Source organism: Lipotes vexillifer, unplaced genomic scaffold (genome assembly GCF_000442215.2).
Source record: "Lipotes vexillifer unplaced genomic scaffold, Lipotes_vexillifer_v1.1 scaffold921, whole genome shotgun sequence".
NCBI classification, from domain to species: Eukaryota; Metazoa; Chordata; class Mammalia; order Artiodactyla; family Lipotidae; genus Lipotes; species Lipotes vexillifer.
The window spans coordinates 2,112,249-2,133,984 of record NW_006787800.1 but is presented as its reverse complement, the minus strand read 5'-3'; the positions used below and the strand labels follow the sequence as shown (position 1 = coordinate 2,133,984).

The window sequence follows — 21,736 nt, the reverse complement described above, 5'->3', positions numbered from 1 at the left end:
GGGAAAGAGGAACCAAGGATAACACCTAGACTGTTTTGGCCTGAGCAGCTCGGTACAAGGTGGTGCAGTTTACTGAGATGGGGAAGACGAGATGAGGAACAGGTGGGGTGTGGGAAGAACATCTTTAGTTTGGTGTTAAGACATGTTAAACTTGAGATGCAAAGTGGATATACTTCCAAGTGGAAATGTCAAAGTAGACAGTGGGATATTTGAGCCTGGGGCTCAGGCAAGAGGTCAGACACATGAGATGTGACACATACACACACAGCCTGTCAAAGCAGGAACGTGGCTTTTTGGCAACTTAGCCCAACCCAGACCCAAACCAACCCACCTAATGGAGCAAGGGCAACATGCCCAGTGGCATCATCGAAACCAAGTGCTGACTGGGTGGTGGGCATGGACGGAGTGTCTGGCTCAAGGGCTTTGTTGGGGGGGTTTGGGGTGTCACACAACACTGAGGGCCTTCACACTTCTTACAGTGGTCTTCACTGGCCCGTAGTATAAAGATCTTGAAGGCAAGAGTCATAGTCCCAACTCTGCAAATCCCATAGCCCATAGACTTTCTAGGGCTATGCTCCCTTCACATTTTCAGTGTGAGCTTCCTGAGAATAGAGACGGTGCTATTTTTATCTTTCTCCCCACAGTGTCTAGCATAGTTCCTGGCACATAAAAGACACTCGGTAAATGTCTGAATGAATGGGTAAATAAATGATTGGTTATGGCTCATGAGAGAAAAATCATTTGAATATAGTTGCAGATGTAGCAGAACTAGATGGAGAGAAGCAGTGAAGAGTGAGAAGGGAATATTTCTGTGCCCTGAGTGGTGAGAATGAATTTGTGAGCTTACTCTGTGTGGGGAGCTGCAGGAACTACAGAAGAGGGACATAACCTGGTCCTTATCACCAAGGAGCCTGCAGTTGCACAGGCACGTGACTTGCTTTAATGAAATTCGAATGGTGAAACCAGCCAGCAGAGAAGCTGACAGAGGCTAGACCCCTGAGAAGGTGAGAGTATGACATTCACCTGCTTGACTGTTAGTGTAAGAGGAGCCAGAAAAGGAGGGTAGAGCTTTCTCTTTTGGAGTTGTCATCTTTTGTCATCACCTAGGCAGATAGTTCTGATGAGTAGAAGGCCCACACGAATTTGAGTCATGGCTGCAGATGCAAGTCATGGCTCGGTTGATGGTTCCAGAGCAGCTCATGAATGCATCCCTGGTAAGAGTGAACCAGTGCATCATGATGGCGGCAGGCACATGACTCGGGACCACTGTTGTGGTACCTCATCCTGATGTCATCCAAGAATGCACCTGGGCTTAGTAAATCTTGGTGGTAATTTTTAGAAGGAGCAGTCCCTTGCTGGAATTGAGAACAGTGCTGTGAGTCACTCCCACTGACACCCCCGGAACATTTATAAAGAACTTGAGAAAGCTGGCAGCCAGGGGCAGGCACTCAACCCAGTCAACTGATCGATGCGGAGCTCCCCCTCGGTTATGCCATGTGCCAGAAAGACAGGACTAGAGGGGGAGGCAGCTCTCCTCCGCCACGTGTTTGTTCCTGTAGAGGAGAGGAGCAGGCAGTCCTGCTCTCAGCCTTGTGGCTTCCTGCATCTGAACAATAACGCTGAACGCATGCATGACACGCTTGCATGCTTGGTCTCATTTAGTCTATTCCTTAGTGCAGCTGAGTTGAGGTCACCATCGCTGTTCCCATTTTACAGGTGAAGAAACAAAATCTGAAAAGAAAAACAACTTATTCGGGGTTCCCCAGGAGTTAAATGGCCAGACAAGTGAGCGTTGTCTTCTTTGTGCCTGAACTATCCTCAGCTCCCATTCCTCCCCAGTTATTTCTTCTTGTTAGAAAGGCCTCTTGTTCCGTGAACTTCAAGCCCTCCCTTCCCCTCACTTCCTGCTCAAGACTTCTTTGGACCATGGACAGTTTTGGCAAAGAATTAAACATCCTTCTGTTTACCCACCTGCTTTTCTTTGGCCCAGCCCCTACCTACCCAGTGTGGATGGGGAGAAAGATGATCCTCAGGTGGGACACCAGCACAGAAAAGCCAGAACCACTAGAAAGCAAATTAATCATTCAGACTTGAAACCAGGGTACAAAAATAACTGCCTCCATTTATTCCACCACAGATTGCCCTTTGGGGAGTCTCACAGTCCACCCTAAACCCACCAAGAAGGAGGTGGGAAGCAGAAACACACTAAACACCTCTTACATCCTCTATCCTACTGTGCAGTTTTTTAAAGCTAATGTTTATGGATTTTGCCCCCTTTCAATTCAGTTTCCCTAAGAGAATGCATGTTCCCTGCAGCCCCAAGAGCTTAATAAAAGAATCACAACATGGGGGAAGGTGGCAAAACAACAGTAATTGTTGACTTAAGTACAGGGGAAGGTGCAAACTCTTCTAATGAGTTCATTAGATGCACAGGCAGCTTCCTAAAAGGTCCGTGGCAGCACCCACTTATCCAGCACAGGGCACAGCTCTGAGGAGCCACCCAGGAAGGGGCTCGCCCACCAGGGAGTTCTTGTATTAAATACCCAGGTTGAAATAATATCGGCCCCGTTTGAAAGGAGTTGAACTTTGTCTTGGATTGGCAGTAATGTAGGTGATACGTCCAACTCCTCAGAGGGGAATTCAAAGGTTTTCTGTGATTCTGTTTTCTCAGTCATCCAGTCGGGGCCTGGTCTGTGGCTCAGTGTGGCGGGGTGTAGCCCTGTGTGTGTTGGCAGTGGTGATGCCATCCAGCGTTACCCACCCCCGTGTGTGGGTCCTCTGAAGTCCAGTTTTTGAGGAAGGGCCTGAGAACAGATTATGTGATTTTTTTTTTTTTTTTTTTTTTTTTTTTTCCGGTAAGTGGACCTCTCACTGTTGTGGCCTCTCCCGTTGCGGAGCACAGGCTCCGGACGCGCAGGCCCAGCGGCCATGGCTCACGGGCCCAGCCGCTCCGCAGCATGCGGGATCTTCCCGCACCTGGGCACGAACCCGTGTCCCCTGCATTTGTAGGTGGACTCTTAACCACTGCGCCACCAGGGAAGCCCAGATTATGTGATTTTTAGTTGTAATATTGAGCCCACTGCAAAACAGCCATTGTGAGGAGAATCATGTCAGAGAGGGAATGCAGGCATCTCCATCTCTTTTTCTCCCCCAGTTCCGGATGGAGCTGGAGGGAGTTAAGGTAGTGTTTAGACCAAGGCATGGCAGTTTTCTAGGCATGTTTAGAGATGTAGGTGCTCCTCCTGGAGGGCTAGATTATCCACCACTTTCAGTGGGTTAACCACTTAGAGGTCTTTGGGTCTGCCTGCTGCCTTCTGGAGTAATGCAGCTTTGTGAGGCCTTCACTGTTGTCTAATCCAGCCTGTGTCCCGCCGCCTCACCACACTCCAGCGTGTGCCCCAGCCCCAATGAGGGCTTCTTCTCATTGCCTCCCAAATTGGTCATAATGTAAATGGTTCTTTTTTTTTTAAGTATATTTGATTTATAGTGTTGTGTTAGTTTCAGGTGTACAACAAAGCGATTCAGTTATATTGGGTTGGCCAAAAAGTTCATTCAGGTTTTTCCGTAAGATGTTACCTGTTACCCCCTTTATACTATATATAAACTATATATGTATATACTATATATATGTTCTTTTTCAGATTCTTTTCCATTATAAGTTATCATAAAATACTGAATATAGTTCCCTGTGCTATACAGTAGGTCCTTGTTGTTTATCTATTTTATATATAGTAGTGTGTATCTGTTAATCCCAAATTCCTAATTTATCCCTCCCCTGCCTCCCCTTTGGTAACCATAAGATTGTTTTCTATGTAGGTGAGTCTGTTTCTGTTTTGTAAATAAGTTCATTTGTATCATTTTTTAGATTCCACAAATAAGTGATATGATATTTGTCTTTCTCTGACTTATTTCACTTAGTATGATAATCTCCAGGTCTATCCATGTTGCTGCAAATGGCATTACTTCATTCTTTTTTATGGCTGAGTAATATTCCATTCTATCTATGTACCACATCTTCTTTATCCATTCATCTGTCGACAGGCATTTAGGTTGCTTCCATGTCTTGGCTATTGTAAATAGTGCTGCTATGAACATTGGGGTGCATGTATCTTTTCTAATTAGATTTCTAGTCTTTTCCAGATATATGCCCCGGAGTGGGATTGCTTGATCATACGGCAATTCTATTTTTAGTATTTTAAGGAACCTTCCTACTGTTCTCCATAGTGGCTGTACCAATTTACATTCCCACCAGCAGAGTAGGAAGGTTCCCTTTCCTCCACACCCTCTCCAGCATTTGTTATTTGTAGACTTTTTTTTTTTTTTTTTGCGGTACGCGGGCCTCTCACTGCTGTGGCCTCTCCCGTTGCAGAGCACAGGCTCCGGACGCGCAGGCTCAGTGGCTATGGCTCACGGGCCCAGCCCCTCCGTAGCGTGTGGGATCTTCCCGGACTGGGGCACGAACCCGTGTCCCCTGCATCGGCAGGCGGACTCTCAACCACTGCGCCACCAGGGAAGCCCTATTTGTAGACTTTTTGATGATGGCCATTCTGACTGGTGTGAGGTGACACCTCGTTGTAGTTTCGATTTGCATTTCTCTAATAATTAGTGATGTTGAGCATCTTTTCATGTGCCTGTTGGCCATCTGTATTTCTTCTTTGGAGAAATGTCTATTTAGGTCTTCTGCCCATTTTTCAGTTGGGTTGTTGGTTTTGTTGTTGAGGTGTATGAGCTGTTTGTATATTTTGGAAATTAAGCCCTTGTCAGTTGCATTGTTTGCAAATATTTTCTCCCAGTCCATGGGTTGTCTTTTTGTTTTGTTTATTTGCTAGATTTGCTGTGCAAAAGCTTGCAAGTTTGCTGTGCAAGAGCTCGTAAGTTTGATTAGGTCCCATTTGTTTATTTTTTCTTTCATTTCTTTTGCCTCGGGAGACTGACCTAAGAAAACATTTGTATGATTTATGTATGATTTATGTCAGAATGTTTTGCCTGTGTTCTCTCTTCTAGGAGTTTATAGTGTCATGTCTTATATTTAAGTCTTTAAGCCATTTTGAGTTTATTTTTGTGTATGATGTGGGGAGTGTTCTGACTTCATTGATTTACATGAGGCTCTCCAGCTTTCCCAACACCACTTGCTGAAGAGAATGTCTTTTCTCCATTGTATATTCTTCCACCTTTGTTGAAGAGTAATTGACTGTAGGTGTGTGGGCTTATTTCTGGGCTCTCTATTCTGTTTCATTGATCTATATGTCTGTTTTTGTGCCAGTACCATGCTATTTTGTTTACTGTAGCTTTGTAGTATTGTCTGAAGTCAGGGAGGGTTATGCCTCCAGCTTTGTTCCTTTTCCCCAGGATTGCTTTGGAATTCTGGGTCTTTTGTGGTTCCATATAAATTTTAGGATTATTTATTCTAGTTCTGTGAAAAGTGTCATGGTTAATTTGATAGGGATCACATTAAATCTGTAGATTGCTTTGGATAATATGGCCAGTTTAACAATTTTAATTCTTCCAATGCAAGAGCATGGGATATCTTTCCATTTCTTTGAATCATCTTCAGTTTCCTATATCAGTGTTTTATAGTTCTCAGCATATAAGTCTTTTACCTCCTTGGTCAGGTTTATTCCCAGGTGGTTTTATTTCATATATATATATATATTTGATGTGATTTTAATAGGGATTTTTTTTAACTTTCTCTTTCTGATATAGGGAAATGCAACTGATTTCTTTATGTTAATATTGTATCCTGCTACCTTGCTGAATTCATTTATCTGCTCTAAAAGTTTTTGTGTTGAGTGTTTAGGGTTTTCTGTATAGAGTATCATGTCATCTGCATATAATGACAATTTTTACCTCTCCCCTTCTAATTTGGATACCTTTTATTTCTTTTTCTTGTCTGATTGCTGTGACTAGGACTTGCAGTATTATGCTGGATAGAAGTGGTAAGAGTAGGCATCCTTGTTTCATTCCAGATTTTAGTGGGAAGGCTTTCAGCTTTTCACTGTTGAGTATTACGTTGGCTGTGGTTTTGTCAAAAAGAGCATTGATTATGTTGAGACATGTTTCTTCTGTACCCACTTTGGTGAGAGTTTTTAATCATGAATGGATGTTGAATTTTATCAAATGCTCTTTCTGCATCTGTTGAGATGATCATGTGGTTTTTGTCTTTTCCTTTGTTTATGTGCTGTGTCATTACTGATTGATTTGCATATGTTGAGCCATCCTTGTTAACTTGGGATGAATCTAACCTGATCATGGTGTATGATCCTTTTTATATGTTGTTGGATTTGGTTTGCTAGTGTTTTATTAAGAATTTTTACATCTATATCAATCAAAGATATTGGCCTGTGATTTTCTTTTTTGGTGGTGTCTTTGTCTGGTTTTGGTATCAGGGTGATGGTGGCTTCATAGAATGACTTTAGGAGTGTTCCCTCCTCTTCAGTCTTTTGAAGAAGAGTTTGAGAAGTATCAGTTTAAGTTCTTTGTATGTTTGGTGGAATTCCCTAGTGAAGTCATCTGGTCCTGGACTTTTGTTTGCAGGGAGTTTTTTTTTTTTTATTACAGATTCTGTTTCACTTCTAGTGATCAGTCTGTTCAAATTATCTATTTCTTCTTGGCAGTTCCCTGGCAGTCCAGTGGTTAGGACTTGGCACTTTCACTGCCATGGCCCGGGTTCGATCCCTGGTCAGGGAACTAAGATCCCATGAGCCATGCAGCGTGGCCAGAAAACCCCCAAATTATCTATTTCTTCTTGATTGAATTTTGGTGGATGTATGTTTCTAGAAACTTGTCCGTTTCTTCTGGGTTGTCCAGTTTGTTGGCATATAATTGTTCATAGTATTCTCTTATGGCTTCTTGTATTTCTGTGGTATCAGTTGTTATTTCTCCTCTTTCATTTCTTATTTTCTTTATTTGGGTCTCCTCTTTTTTCTTCTTGGTGAGCCTAGCCAGAGGTTTGTTGATTTTTTTTCTTTCAAAGAACCAGCTCTTGGTTTTATTGATTTTTTTTTCTTTTTGTTTTAATCTCTATCTTATTTATTTCCTCTCTAATCTTTATTTCCTTCCTTCTGCTGACTTTAGGTTTTGTTTGTTCTTCTTTTTCTAATTCTTTTAAGTGGTAGGTTGGGTTGTTTATTTGAGATTTTTCTTGTTTTTTTTTGAGAAAGGCCTGTATTGCTATGAACTTCCCTCTAAGAAATGCTTTTTGCTGCATCCCATAGATTTTATATGGTTGTATTTTCATTGTCATTTGTCTCAAGGTATTTTTTAATTTCCTCTTTGAATTCATCATTGACCAATTGGTTTTTTAATAATTTGTTTAGTCTCTGTGTAATTGGGTTTTTTTCTCATTTCTCTTTCTGTGGTTGACTTCTAGTTTCATGCTATTATGGTCAGAAAAGATGCTTGAAATAATTTCTATCCTCTTAAATTTATCAAGGCTTGTTTTGTGTCCTAATATGTCGTCAACCCTAGAAAATGTGCTATGTGCACTTGAAAAGAATGTGTATTCTGGTTTTTTTGGATGTAGTGTCCTGAAAATACCAAATTAAGTCTAACTGTTCTCGTGTCATTTAGGATCTCTGTTGCCTTATTGATTTTCTCTTTGGAAGATCTGTCTATTGATGTCAGTGGGATGTTAAAATCTCCTACTTTTATTCCCATCAATTTCTCCCTTTATGTCTGTTAGTATTTGTTTTATATATTTAGGTGCTCCTAAAGCATATATTGGGTTCATATATGTTAATGAGTGTAATATCCTCTTCCTGCATCAGTCATTTTGTCACTATATAACATCCCTCTTTATTTATGGCCTTTGTTTTAGGTTTTGTTTTTCTTTTAAATAAATTTATTTATTTATTTATTTTTGGCTGCGTTGGGTCTTCGTTGCTGCACGCGGGCTTTCTCTAGTTGCAGCAAGCAGGAACTACTCTTCATTGTGGTGTGCGGGCTTCTCATTGTGGTGGATTCTCTTGTTGTGTAGCACGGCTCTGAGCAAGCTGGCTTCAGTAGTTGTGGCACACAGGCTCAGTAGTTGTGGCTCTTGAGCTCTAGACTGCAGGCTCAGTAGGTGCAGCTCATGGGCTTAGTTGATCCACGGCATGTGAGATCTTCCCGGACCAGGGTTCAAACCCATGTCCTCTGCATTGGCAGGTGGATTCTTAACCACCACTGTGCCACCAGGGAAGTCCCTATGGCCTTTGTTTTAAAGTCTGTTTTGTCTGATATGATATTGTGACACACACACACACACCCCCCCCCGCTTCTTGTGATTTGTGTTTGCGTGAAATATCTTTTTCCATCCCCTCATTTTCAGTCTGTGGGTGTCCTTCGCCCAAAAGTGGGTCTTTTCTAGGCAGCGTGTTGTAGGCTCTTGTTTTATTATCCAGTCTGCCATTCTGTGTCTTTTGGTCAGAGCATTTAGTCCATTGACATTTAAGGTAATTATTGACAGGTATGTATTTATTGCCATTTTAAATCTGGTTTTCCAGTTGATTTTGTATTTCTTCTTTGTTCCTTTCTTTTTGTTTTTCCTTTTGTGGTTTGATGGTTTTCATTTGTATTACACTTGAGTTCTCTTCTTTTTGTTTTTTTGTGAATCTGTTGTATGTTTATGATTTGTGGTTACCCTGGTTTTCAAGTATGTTAACCCATTACTGTATCTGCTTGCTTTAGACTGGTAGTCATATAAGCTTAAACACATTCCAAAAAATCTACATCTTCTTACTCCCCTCTCCCAAGTAAGAACAATTTGATTCTGATGTCCTATGTTACATTTTCATGTTTATCCTTTTGCCATTCATTGTAGTTATAATTGCTTCCACAAATTTTTTTTGATTTTTTTTTTTTTAAATGTATGTTCTGGTTTATTTAAGTGATCTACAATCCTTTCATATATTTGCTTTTCCTATTGTGATTTTCCCTTTCCTATAGACTCTTTCTTCTTTTCTATTTAGAGAAGACCTTTCAGTATTCTTTTTAGGTTAGGTCTAGTATTGCTGTATTCTTTTAGTTTTTGCTTGCGTGAGAAATTCATTCTCTCTCCTTCTATTATAAATGATCATCGTGCTGGGTAGAGTATCATAGGTTGCAGGTTTCTCCCTTTCAGGACTTTGAATATATCTTGCTGCTCCCTTCTGGCCTGCAAAGTTTGTATAGAGAAGTCAGCTGATAGCCTTATGGGGGTTCCCTTGTAACTTACTCTTTGTTTTTCTCTTGCTGCCTTTAAAATCCTCTCTTTATCTTTAACGTTTGCCATTTTAATTATGATATGTCTTGGTGTAGGTCTGCTTGGGTTCATCTTGTTTGGGACCCTCTGTGCTTCCTGTACCTCAATATCTGTTTCCTTCTTTAGGTTTGCGAAATTTTCAGCCATAATTTCTTTAAATACATTTTCGATTCCCTTTTCTCTTTCTTCTTCTGGGATCCCTATTATGCCTAGATTGGCACACTTTGTGTCCCATAGGTCTTTTATATTGCTTTCTTTTTTTGTTTTTTTTCATTTGTCTTTTTGTCTGCCGTTCTGATTGGGTGATTTCCATTATTTTGTCTTCCAGATCACTTATTCATTTTGCATTATTTAGTTTTCTATATATTGCCTTTAGCTCAGTTTGCATCTCGGCAATTCAGTTGTCTGATTTTGATTGCCTCCTCTTTATAGTTCTTAGTTACAGTGATCTGCATTTCTGTCCATAGCTTTTCTTAGCTCCTTCAGCATTTTTGTTACCTTCTTTTTGAACTCAGGGTCTGGTAGACTGGAGAGGTCTGTTTCATTGTTTGTTCTTTTAGGGGATTTCTCTTGTTCTTATAATTGGGAGTGGTTCCTCTGCTTTTTCATTTTACTTATATTACTCTGACTCTATGAATTTAGGGGAAACATTATCTACTGTGGTCATGAAGGGCTGTTTTTATGTGGAAACACCCCTGTGTAGCCTGTGTGAGTCTAATATTTTTGGTGCAAAGGCTGTTTTTGGTATGGATGCCTGCCATGTCTTTCCTCAGGGTGTGCTGGCCCTTCTCCCCTTGATAGGGGGTGTGATTGGTGTTGTGGTGACCAGAGCCTGCACTGGATGTTGGGCAGGGCCTCCTCTTTGCTCTGTGGTTGTCACAGCCCTATCAGGGGCAGGGTCTGCTCCTCAGTTGTTGAAGTAGAAGCCCCCAGATCCGGTCCTAAACTGTGGTGTGAGGTAGGTGGGACAGGAGTGCTCCCACTGGGAAAGGAGCTGCTGTGTATTCCTCCCCAGGAGTTGTCTGCCTGGACATGCACTCTGTAACATCTCCTATCACCTGGTGTGCATGCTCAAAAAGTACACTGTTGTTTACACTGCCCTCGGCCCCACCTCTGCTTTGGGAATACCAGTGATCAGCTCAGATATCAGCCCTGCTTCTGCGTGTGCACACCCACAAAGTTTGTTGTTGCTGGCACTAGACCTGCCTCAGCTAGGGGAGTGCCAGTAATCAGCTCAGATGTCCTGTAGAAGCTGCCGCTGGCATGAATTTGCTGAAGTCACGCACCCGCCAGGAATCGGTTCAGATTTCAGCCCTACCTCCGCGTGTTGGCAACCCACTGGCGCTTGTGTGCTCCCAGAACTCATAATGGCGGAGCCGTGCCTGCCGTGAGCACCCAGAGAATGAGGCCGCTGTGGTGGGGTCACACCCCCCCGCTTCACACGCACGTTGACAGTAGACCTGGGCTCCATCCTGCGCACAGCACCCCCAGCCTCGCCCCGGACCACACTCCAGGCCCTTCAGGCTGTCTCTGTGCAGCCAGAGTGAGTCCTCTGAAGCCCGAGTTCCAGCCCCCAGCCACTCCGCACACCAGCAGGCATGTGTCTTGGGCTGGGAAGTGCAGCAAGGTAGCATGGACTGTCTGTGCTGGTCTCCCTCTGTCCTGCCTGCCACAGGCCGGCTGCTGTGCTCTCCTCTGAGGCTCCCTATCTGTCCCAGTGGACCTCCCAGTCAGTGAAGGGGGTTCCCAGGGTAAAGGAACCTTTCCCCTTTGAAAGCTCCCTCCCGAGGCACAGGTCCCGTCCTGATTCCTGCTTTTTTTTTTTCTTTCATCCTATCCGGTTATGTGGTGATCTTTCTTGCAGCTTTGGTTGTATGAGATCTTCTGCCAGTGTTCAGTGGGTATTCTGTGAGAATTTTTCAACATGTAGATGTGTCTTTCATGTATTTGTGGGAGGACGTGAGCTCCACGTCCTTCTATTCTGCCATCTTGATCTCTGCTCCCAGGTTCTTAACCTTTGAGAACCTAGTGCACTGTGGACCAAAGCCCAGACACAGAGCTTGTCAAGAATCTGGTGGCTCCCCAGGCCTTGAAGCACTCCTTGGCGCAGCTTAAGACCCTGCCTGCCTGGACCATCCTTGTGCCCCTGCCTTTTCATGCCTCTTCCTCCCAGTCCCTCCTCTGATCCCCATTCTGCCCAGCTCTGAAGTCTACACTCCTCAAAGTGAGGGACTCTGACTCCCCATCACTCTGTGACCTGTCACTGCAGTGAAACGTAAACCTGCCCTGTAAGGGAACCACACCTGCCATGTGAGCCAGGCCTGGTAACTAGCTCCTGCTTCTGATCTCCTGTAACTCTTGGCACTCAGTTACACTCTGTCCTGGTCATTTTTTATTTTTAATGTGTGTGTATCTTGTCTCAGCTTGATTGCCAACTTCTCTGGAGCCGAGGCTGGGTCTCTATGTCCCCTCACAGCCGCCTAGCAGAGCTCTCTACATAGTAGGTGCTCAAGAAATAGATTTTCAGTTGAATTCAAGGGAATAGACTCCCATAATGGAATGAACTCATTTCAGAAGTTCATTACCAAGTCATGAAAACCTTTTATCATAGATCCTTCTGGACTGAATCCAGCTCTACCTTAATTAGCAAAGCAATTTGCAACATGTTCCCAAAAGTGCTTATGCATCCCTTTGTGTGACTGGAATAGGGGCCGCTGTACCAATTGCTGTCACCACCCAAAAGTCAATTTTGAAAATCAAAATCAGTGCCTGCGGCAGTGATGTAGATTTGTATGTATAAAAGTTTAATATGGTAAAGAGAAATTTACTGACAACTGAGCGGGGGAAATGCAAAAGGAGCCAAAATAGAGCCAAAAAGGACACTTTGTCACTTGAACATCTATTTTATTCACATTTAGGGAGCAGAGCTGAATTTTTCATAATATCCCACTGCTGCCTTTTTTAAACCCAGCTTTGCTATTAGTCCTAAAATGTCCATAATCTCATTAGGTGTGAATGCAAAATCAGGTAGTTTAAAGCTTGTATATAAGAATATTTCTAAAAGCGCACAGTACACTTCATCGGGAAAAATGTGTATTTCAAAATTCAGTGATGTTTGCGCTGGAGTCTGTGAGTAAAGTGTAGGATGTAGGTATGTGGTGAGGCTTCCGGAATTAGACAGGTATTTCTATTGATGTACTTTTAAGTAGTAAATAAGACTATTTTGTAATTGCTGAGCTTGGATTGGGTGTGACTAGGAACCCAGAATTGGCCTTGGCTCCATCTCTGCTTAGGCAGTAATAACTTGGCTTGAAGTTGCCGTACCTCAAACTCTCATCACCTCCACTGAGCTACTTTTACAGCCTCGTACAGACACCTTCTGACCTCAGATGAGAAATTGGGTGACAAGGTCATTTTTTGGTGATTTGTTATAGGTGCTTCTCAGATTATTCTTTGAGGCTCCGGGCTTTATGGAAAGTATCTGGGAGACTGTCTGTTTAATACTGAAGGACTTTTGAGAGGTTCAGGGAACACAGAGGGTCACTTTGGTTTTTGAGCAATGCTCTGTACGGTGACCCCATCCTCTCCGTGTCCCTCCCCTCTGCCCTACTTCTCTGTCGGAGGTGGGAAAAGCTGAGCAGGAAGGAGACACCCTGCTCGCCCCACCGAGGGTACAGACGGAGGTGGCTGAGCAGCCCTCCGGCCAGCTCTCACTGTTAGATTTGGAGGAAAGGCAGGAGGGGACTCCTTTTGGCAGCATCTCTGAAGGTGAGGATCTGGTGGGAGCGTGGGTCTGGTGAGGACGCGATGTGTTGGTGGTCTGCCAGCAGTGAGGGAGCCCGGGAGAGAGGCGCTGGGCAGTGCTGTGAATGCCTTTCTTAATTAAGAGCTGGGTTGGGAGGGTGGTCGGTGGTGGTGGGAGGGGAAGGTCGGGTTGCAGGGCCATCAGGTGGAGGACAGGTGCTGCAGACAGCCACTCGCTTGGCAGAGACCAAGGGTCAGTGCGTGATCCCCGCCAAGCTGATCATGAAACACTTGGGGACCACTGAGAGCCATCAAGCTCAGGGCCGGAGGTCCAGTCAGGGACAGAGTGAAGCTTCGGTGATTTTCCATCCCTTCATCACTTCACCTCCAGCCGTACCCGGCAGTCACACCAGCAGCACTGATCCGCTGATGTGTCCTAATTGCTGTCCCCTGGGCATATGCATGAGCTGGTCCTGTGCCTGGAGAGCCCCCACGTCCTACTGGTAACTTCCGCCCACCCTCGCCGTGACCCTTGGCAGGGCTTCCTTGGCTCCGCTGATGGTGTCAGGGGCCCTCCACGCACCCCTCATTCCGCTGTCACCGGGATCGTCCTGAAGTCTTCTTTCGCCTTGTAGTTAGTGCAGTAAAGGCCTGTGTTTACTATGACTGTTTACTACTGATAGTAACCAAGACTAATCCCTCACATTCGTCAGTGTTCCTGGCCCTGAATTCAGAGGAGTCCAGGCATTACCTTACTTATCCTCACATCGCCCTCAGAAATAGGGACAATTATTATCTTTTCTTTTAAAAGAAAAGTTAAGTTGGGCAGTATGTTTCAAAAATGTCAGTGCTGGTGTGAAGACAAAGGCCGAGGAGGTGTCCCGGCTGCAAGGGGAAAGAAACCTGACAGGTAGTGCAGGAGGCGATCCTGGGCCTAAAGGACTGTTTTTTGCTATAAAGAGTTTTACTGAGACAATTGACAGAGTTGGAATATGGACAGTGGAACAGATAGAAGTGTTGTATCAATGTTAAATGTCCTGAATTTGGTCATGGAACTGTGGTTATATGAGAGAATGTCGTTCTTAGGAAACATACTGTAATATTATGTATATATAGATATAGAGAAGGATAAAGGAAAAGTGGGAAAATTTTTTTTTGAGTGTCGGGGGCAGAGGGAGATGGAGTGATTTGCCCAGTACCCCTTAGCTGGTAAGGGATGAGATCCAAATGCAGGCAGTTGGACTCCACAGCTCCCCACAGCAATGCACACCTGCTCTTACATGGACCGGGCACACTGTAGGTTCTCTTAAATTTATAAGCAGACACATCTGTACAGGTATGAAGAGGGCAAGCAAATGATGAAATGCACAATTGTCTTTTGATAATCTACATAATATTCTTTAAAAGTCTGGCTGGTGTTACCCTCCTTTTCCCTTTGCATCTTGCGCCTTCTGTTCGTCTGTCGTCTGGTTAGCTTAGTTTTGCATGCCCTGCTGAAGACAGAACATTCAAAACGCTTTCCCCCAAAGTGTATGCTGCAGAATTCTGTTCCAGCTGGACTTTCCTTGGAAGCGCCGCCCGATGGGGAGTCAGACTCATGTGTTAATATCCGTTCTTCTTTTTCAGCCTTTAGCCCCAGTGCACTCAAATAATGCCTTTGATCATTAGTCAACAAACACTGGCTGCCTCCTCAGCCCATCACCCTTTCTCTTCTGATGTGGCTATCTGGGCGTTCTCATGATGGGTGACCTGAACCTGGGGATGGATTGAGTAGAACTCAATGACAGGATTGTCTTTTTTGTTTGCTGTAAGGTGGGGACCTTATTTGACATGCACACGGAGGCAGAAGTGGAGCTGCCTATTAAAATGCTTAACTACTGATTTATTTATGCTCTGCCTTCTTCGAGAAAGGATTTAAGTTGGAAAAATCCATCATTTGAATTCTGGGAAAAAACACTGAAGAGAAAGTTTCATTCTGGGGAGCTTTCAGAATTCTTGGCAGAATAATGTAAGGAACTGTAGCTAAATAATGGCAAAGGCAGAAGGAAGGGAAAACTTTTTAAGAGGTATGAGAGGGAAGAACCCACCTCTCATCTGCATGTTGCCCGCGTTCCCTGGAATTTCCAGCAGGGCCATCCGCAGTATTGCTTTCTTTCCCCCTTTCTATTTGTCAAGGCTTCCTAACAGGACCTAACTGGATTCTCCCTCTTGGTTCTCCTCAGTTCACCTGTTTCATCCTAAAATACTACTTTCTTCATGTTTCTTTCCTTGTAAAATTCAACAGCTCCCCACTTACCACAGATGAAAGCTCAGATGATTTTTTTTTTTTTGCCTTTCATAAAAGAATCTTTATTTAATACATTTCATATTGAAGGTTTAACTCAAAAAGCTCTTTCTTTTTCTCCCACCCAGGCTCTTTTACCTGCATGTTCAGGCCCTCTGCCAGATGGTCTGGTGTGAGGCATAGGTATAGCATCCCTGCCTCCTCTGCCCTGCTCATGCAACCGCCCCCACCAGGAAGGCCCCCTCCACTCTCCCCAGCTCCTGTGCATCCTTCAGAAACCAGCTTAGTCTCACTTCGTTGATCCGCTGACCTCCTCTGACTTCCTGTGGCCCACATTGCCCCTAGCACTCCTGGAGTGTTGTGTTTTTACCGCAGTGCCTCCCACCGCGGTGGCTTGCTGGTTTACAAGTCACAGGTGTTCAGCAAATGTTTGCCAGTTGAGTTTTCCTGCAGGCTGGGGAGCTGCTGAGGTGGAGCCATTATTCCAAAAAGGTGATTTCTGACCGTGGGACCTGTGGTCAGAGAAGCCAGCTCTGAGCTGCAGGCCTGCTTCCTGTCCTTCCTGGAGGCATACGGTACAGACCCCTGTGGGGGCAGGGCTCATTTGCTCACTTTCTTGGAGGTTTTGTTTTTCAGGTTTCAGAGCCTGAGGCCTGTGATCAGATGTACGAGAGCTTAGCACGGCTCCATGCAAACTACTACAAACACAAGGTGAGTGGGCCACACAGTCTTTTGTGTTGTCACCAGCCCTCCGACTGGAGATGACCAATAAGAGTGAGTGAAATCTGATTATACGATGTTCTGTAAAGAATTGTGGTTTTGCTACTTTCAAATGTAACCAGTAATTTCAGCCAAGCCAACTAAGGCACCTGGTAGAGGCTTTTAGGTCAGCTAAATGAAAGCCGTTTTTAATTTTGAAGAAAAGCCATGTGTTTTATATGCCAGTGGGTGCTTCTGGGTGTGTCTGACAACTCTTGGATCTCACACATATTTTCTCACCCCCTCTGACGGAACTGGTCTTCCCCACACTCTGGTGATAAAGATGGGGTGACTGGGAAAGTCCTGTCAGGCAAAGCTGGACCTCTGCTTGGCCCTGACATGATTGCTGTCAAATTCCATTTAGTGTGTTTTTTCCCCAGGCTGGAGAAATGTGCTCAGTAACCACAGATTTACAGGGCCAAATGCCTAGTCTGTATGAAGAGGGGATTTCTTCTAAATCCTCACTGCTCAAAGTGTGGTCTGTGGGCAGCAGCATGGGCACCACCCGGGGGCTGGTTAGAAATGCAGAATCATAGCCCCCACCCAGGCTCCCGAGGCCCAGCCTGCATTTTCCAGAGGGTTCAGGTGCATGTTCAAGTCAGAGCCGCCTCTCCAGACCGGACTGGTTTGGCCTCCAGGTGGCGTTGCGCTCCTCCATCTGGCCTCCAGACACCCATGGCCTGTGAACTGCAGTTAGAGCGTGGCTTCTCTCCAGGATCATCCAGTCCCGGGTTGTGCTGCAGAACTAATCTTCTCTCCCCTCCCTCTCTCTTCCTCTCTGCCCCGTGTGACCAGTACCCTCGCCCCAGAGACACAAGCTTCAGTGGTCTCTCCCTGGAAGAATACAAACTGATCCTGTCCACAGGTATGGAAAGCACAGCTGCTGCCCTTTCTGGTTGGTTTGCAAATGAGTCTTTGTGTTTGAGCGGCCAAGGAGAATTGTCTAATAAGACAGTTTTGCTTGATGGAAAGTCTTGTGGAATAGCCCACAGGAAATTCTGAAGCTACAGGGCTCATGCTTTTTTGGCCACAGAACATGGAGAAGGTCAAAGGCATTATTTAAAAAAAGCAAATCCATCTTTAGAGCTTTTAAATTCAAGGCTGGGCAGCAGGGAACAGGGGAATATGTATTTGCCAAATGGAAGTAGTTGAAATCAGGATGGAAGGAAAATAATTTTATCTTTATGGTCCTAAGGGGGCTTTATAAACGCGAGGGTTTTAATTAAAACAAAAAGCCATTCAATAGACGTGTATGGGGATATCCGCCTAAGAGTTATCTGACCCAGGGGACGTGGTCTGTGGGTTAGATATGGGTTTAACTAGGTATGTTTTGGAGTCCTTGATAGACCCTGATTAACAAGAAAGGAAAAACCCTGTCTAGCCCGGCCCCTCCTTACTTCCTCATCTCCATTGTCACTGAAGGGGGGACGTGGCGGGTGGTGGCAGGGGAAGCCTGGGTTGAAACAGGCAGGTTCTGGAAAATTAACTATTTTTATTGCCAAGGATACCACATATAAAAATAGGCTAACCTTTTCTGGGAGGGCATGGCCCTGAAACATTGCCTCCTGGTACTCTAGAAATTTCTTTCCTATTCCTCTGGCAGCCTTCAGCAACTAAGGTTTGAGAATTTAGGCTTCCAGAAAACTCTTAACCTTCTGAACAGATTAAAACCTGGTGGTGTCATCTGCTATTGTATGTTGACTGATACTATTTTTATATTTACTCTCTGGAAAACTGGGGTAGAGATATTTTGGCCAGGCAGAATCACTTTACTGGCAATTTTTTTTTAAGTGTGTGTGTGTGTCTGTCTGTCTGTCTGTGTATACACACCCACATACACATATATATAAACAAATGGTACCTCCATGTCCCTGGGCTCATGTAATTACCAGCATCGATGCACAGTGTCATTGTGAGGACGCCGAAGAGTTTGAGCAAAGTTTGAACTTGAAATTAGAATGGAAAGAAGTTCCAGAGGCTCAGCCTCTGCCTCTTAGTTAACTTTGGGACGTCTGAGTTCGGAGACAACAGGCCATAGCCAAGGAGTGGGAGATGTACGACTCCCCACCACTGGCCTGTGCTGCAGCTTGTCCTGGCTGGGAGTTCAGCCTTAGGAAATCAGCTGATAATTTGCTTTCACAGCAAGCCTTATTTTTGTTGTGACTCTGTGGAATAAGCTTGAGTGTTTCCTCTGACAGGGCAGGACCCCTTGCAGTGTTTGTCATGAGGATTTGAGGGCCTGGCAAGTCTGAAATGTGGCCGCAGTCTAGGTCCCGAGTGTGTCCATCCTGGCTTGGGGTCCCGGGAGTCTCTGAAGGAGGCCTCGGCATCCGTTTTGTGCCCCACGAAGGAACCTGGACTTCTGGAAAAGTCCCAGGGTGGAATGCTGGCCGGGGTACAGTGCGTGTCCTAATGTAGTCAAGAGCCCACTGACAGTAAATGTTAATAGATGATGTAAGTTACCTTTTGGTTCAGAAAAGCTATTCTTTTTCTCCAGAAGTTTTATTAAGAGATGAAAATCCAGGCTATGAAATTTAAATAATGTGAAAATCTAAACTTAAAATACAAGTAAAATTAGGTATCATAGAACTTTAGCCCTGGACAGACTTTAGACCAGCGGTTCTCAACCCGGAAGCGATTTTGTCCCCCAGGGACCTGTGGCAATGTCTGGAGACCATTTTAGTTGTCACAGCTTTGGGGGGAAAGGGGAGTTTGCTACTGACATCTAGTGGGTAGAGGCCAAGATGCTCCTGCAGTGCCAGGTCATCCCCACCCACAACAAAGAATTATCTGGCCCCAAATGTCACTGGTGCCGAGACTGAGAAACCCTGCCTTGGTTCCTTTAGGGGGGAGGGGGGAGGGGTGGATGTATGTTTTTAAACAGAGGCCCCACTGACTCCCACCAGCTCCCGCTGCCTTCACGCCTGTGAAGATTGCTACGTTTTCTTGAGTGTGGGCCAGGTGCCAGGTACGTCACCTCCATTATTTACTTTAAGACTCAACAACTTTTGAGGCAGGTGTTTTGATCTCCACTTTGCAGATGAGGAACCCGAGGCTCAGAGAGTTAACTGATTGCTTGAGGGGACCCAGTGTGGAAATGGTGGGCAGGGATGGGGGCCCAGGTCCAGCTCCCTCCCGGGTGCCTGCTCAACTCCACAGCGTGGGGTGGACCCAAGTGTCTGGGGGTCAAATCCCAGCTCCACCACTTCCTAGCCGTGTAGCCTGCTCAAGTTCCTTAACCTCACTCTGCCTCAAGTTTCCACATCTGTAAAATGGAGGCAGTAAGGTCTGTGTGGCTCAGGCCAAGTTTTGAGAGAAGCCTCTGGGCCTGTGGGTTGTGTAGCTGCTGCTACAGTGCCTTTTCCTTGATCACGTGGAGCAGAGCGGAGAGGGCCCTGCTTAGATGCTGAATGATAACTGGATGTGAACAGAGGCCACTGTAAGGACGGTCTCATCCACACTTGCATTTATTTGTCTGTTACCCTGCCTGATTTGCTGATCAGAAGTTGGGGCTACACTTCCCTTTCTTAGGAACACATACTGTGAAAAGCGAGACATGCCTGTGTGGCGAGAGCCCTGTGAGGCCAACCTGTGTAATCATTTTAGACTTCAGCCTTTTTTTGTCGTCTTCTCCTTTTGCAGATACCTTGGAAGAGTTTAAGGAGATGAATAAAGGCATGTGGAAGAAACTGCAGGAGAAGTTTGCCCCCAGGGATCCCGAGGAGAAGCATAAGGCCTGGGCTCGGGCCTTAACACGCCCACATACCTAAGCGTGAAGTCGTGGACTTTGCCATTATCAATAAAATGCCCTGATTTCCCTTTCCTTGTAGTTCGGGAATCTCATCTGGCCTTCACAAGAAAGGAAGCCCTTGTTGCTGTAAAGAAAGCTCTGGCCTGAGGAGGGACGCCAGTTGAGCATCCGCCCGCCCACCAGTCAGGCTAGGGTGTCCTCCAGGAGAGGAAGTGCGGGTCTCCGTCTGGGCCTGAGAAGGGATGGTGACGGGGCCTCTGGGCAAGGTGCTTCCTGCACGGCCACAGGAGCCCCACCTGCCAACAGAGGTCTGGCTGGCTCCTGGCAAGATTCACAGGCTCCCTTTTGTTGCAGGAGCTCCTGGGAGAGAGCCAAAAATAGCGTTCAGTACTGAAGAAGGCGTCCTGTCGCCAACAGAAAGCAGCAGGAGGTGTATGACAGAGGGATGAGAAAAGCCTGCTTGGCCCTCCTCCCCACTGACTCAGAAGGCCAGAGCTCCGTCCTCTGCCCCTGACCTTGCAGAAAAGCCATGTTCCAGGTTGGCGTAAGGGGCAGAGTAGAGCTACCAACAGGCCAGGCCAGGCAGGGCCTCGGCTTGAGTGGGCTTCAGCACTCGCGGCGGGTTCTGTGGGAGGCCACATGGCAGGCCCCCTCCCCTGGCCGGGGACACGCACAGGGTCACCTTATTACTCCTCGGGACCTTAGCTCTTACCAGTAGATGTTTACATTCCCTACTTCAGGTTTCTTGTCAAGAACAGAGCTGAGAGAAGGGGTGGGGCAGGGCCGACAGCGCCCCTTGTTGGCAAGAAGTGGAAGTGGGTTCTTAACCTCATTTCACCTGGACTCCTCACTGTGTTTTGAAATGCATAAAATAAAATTCATAGGATTATGATAGAAACCAGTTATCCCGTAGTACAGTTCTGTCCCAGAATCGCTGCAAGACAGGATGGCATTCAGCGTCTCCCAAGAGCCCAAGGTTAGGCCAGCAGGGAGGGCTCCTATTCTGTCCTCTGCCAGCGCCACGTTACCACCCACCCCAGCCCCTGGGGAGCACGGGAGCCAGCCTCCCTTTCTAACGGACTAGATTTATTAATTTATTTAAGGTAATTAACATATTAGTTCTCGAGGCCAAAGGATTTGTAAAACATTACACCAAAAGGAGAAAACACAAGCAGTCAAAACCAGCCCCTGTTAACACGCCCCAGCCCTGTCACCTGGGCGTGTGACTCTTCCCCAGGAGGCCCAGGAGGAGGCAGGTCTTAGGACCAAGCCTATGGTCACCAGTCCAGCCAGGGCTGTGCGGAGGGGGTGGCGTGGACTTGGACACTGAGGTCTACGCACTGTATACGGCAGTTCTGAGGCACCGGGGCCGCACGGCCCTGGCCAGGGCTGAGCCTGGCACCGTGAATAAGTTAAATAACCAAAGCCACTAAAATCACTAGCGACAGCATCACCGTGCCCCTCCAGAGGCGGCAGTAACCAAAATGTAGTGCTTGGAATAAAATGGAGACCCCACTCCTAATCACCCACCAGGAGGAATACAAAGGCACATCAGTCATAAGGGACAAAGCAATAGTCCTTTAAGAGGACTTAGCATTAAGGTAAGCCGGGTCCCACTGAGTTTTTTTTTTTAAGAGCTTGGTCTGGGCAGGACTGTCAGCTCTAGTTTCCCCTCTAAGCTGGTCAGAGTCTACGTTGGCCCGGGGCGGGGTCTGGCAGAGGTGGAGCTGGGGGTTGGGTGGGCACCTGGCCTTGAGGGGCAGTGTTCCCACTCTCAGCTCTCCAGTGTCACATGCGGCCTGACGGGCCTTCGTGGCTCCACTCAGCGGCTCATGCAGTTCTGGACATCCACGAAGCCCAAGCGTTGCCTGCGTTTCCGCTGCTCCGTCATCTAGATTTAAACAGATGCCGTCAGGTTGGATCAGGCTGCCCAGAACCCACCCTGCCTCCCAGCTGCGGTTCAGGCCTGGGGGCAAGG

At 45.9% G+C, this 21,736-nt stretch overlaps 2 protein-coding genes and 1 non-coding gene across 3 annotated transcripts in view; 2 read left to right on the top strand and 1 right to left on the bottom strand.

Annotated features, from left to right (window-relative positions):
- Positions 1 to 19,832, top strand: part of UQCC2 (ubiquinol-cytochrome c reductase complex assembly factor 2) — a 21,479-nt gene extending 1,647 nt beyond the window's left edge. The window contains exons 2-4 of the mRNA XM_007460844.1: positions 15,885 to 15,959; positions 16,803 to 16,872; positions 19,650 to 19,832. Coding sequence (XP_007460906.1) covers positions 15,885 to 15,959; positions 16,803 to 16,872; positions 19,650 to 19,777 — 273 coding nt within the window. The 3' untranslated portion in view covers positions 19,778 to 19,832. The remainder of the gene's footprint in view (positions 1 to 15,884; positions 15,960 to 16,802; positions 16,873 to 19,649) is intronic.
- Positions 6,616 to 6,687, top strand: TRNAE-UUC (transfer RNA glutamic acid (anticodon UUC)). The gene has a single exon. It is a non-coding gene; the product is annotated as a tRNA-Glu (tRNA).
- Positions 19,833 to 21,580: 1,748 nt separating the features above from the next.
- Positions 21,581 to 21,736, bottom strand: part of ITPR3 (inositol 1,4,5-trisphosphate receptor type 3) — a 68,342-nt gene continuing 68,186 nt past the window's right edge. Inside the window, exon 58 of the mRNA XM_007460843.1 lies at positions 21,581 to 21,649. Coding sequence (XP_007460905.1) covers positions 21,581 to 21,649 — 69 coding nt within the window. The remainder of the gene's footprint in view (positions 21,650 to 21,736) is intronic.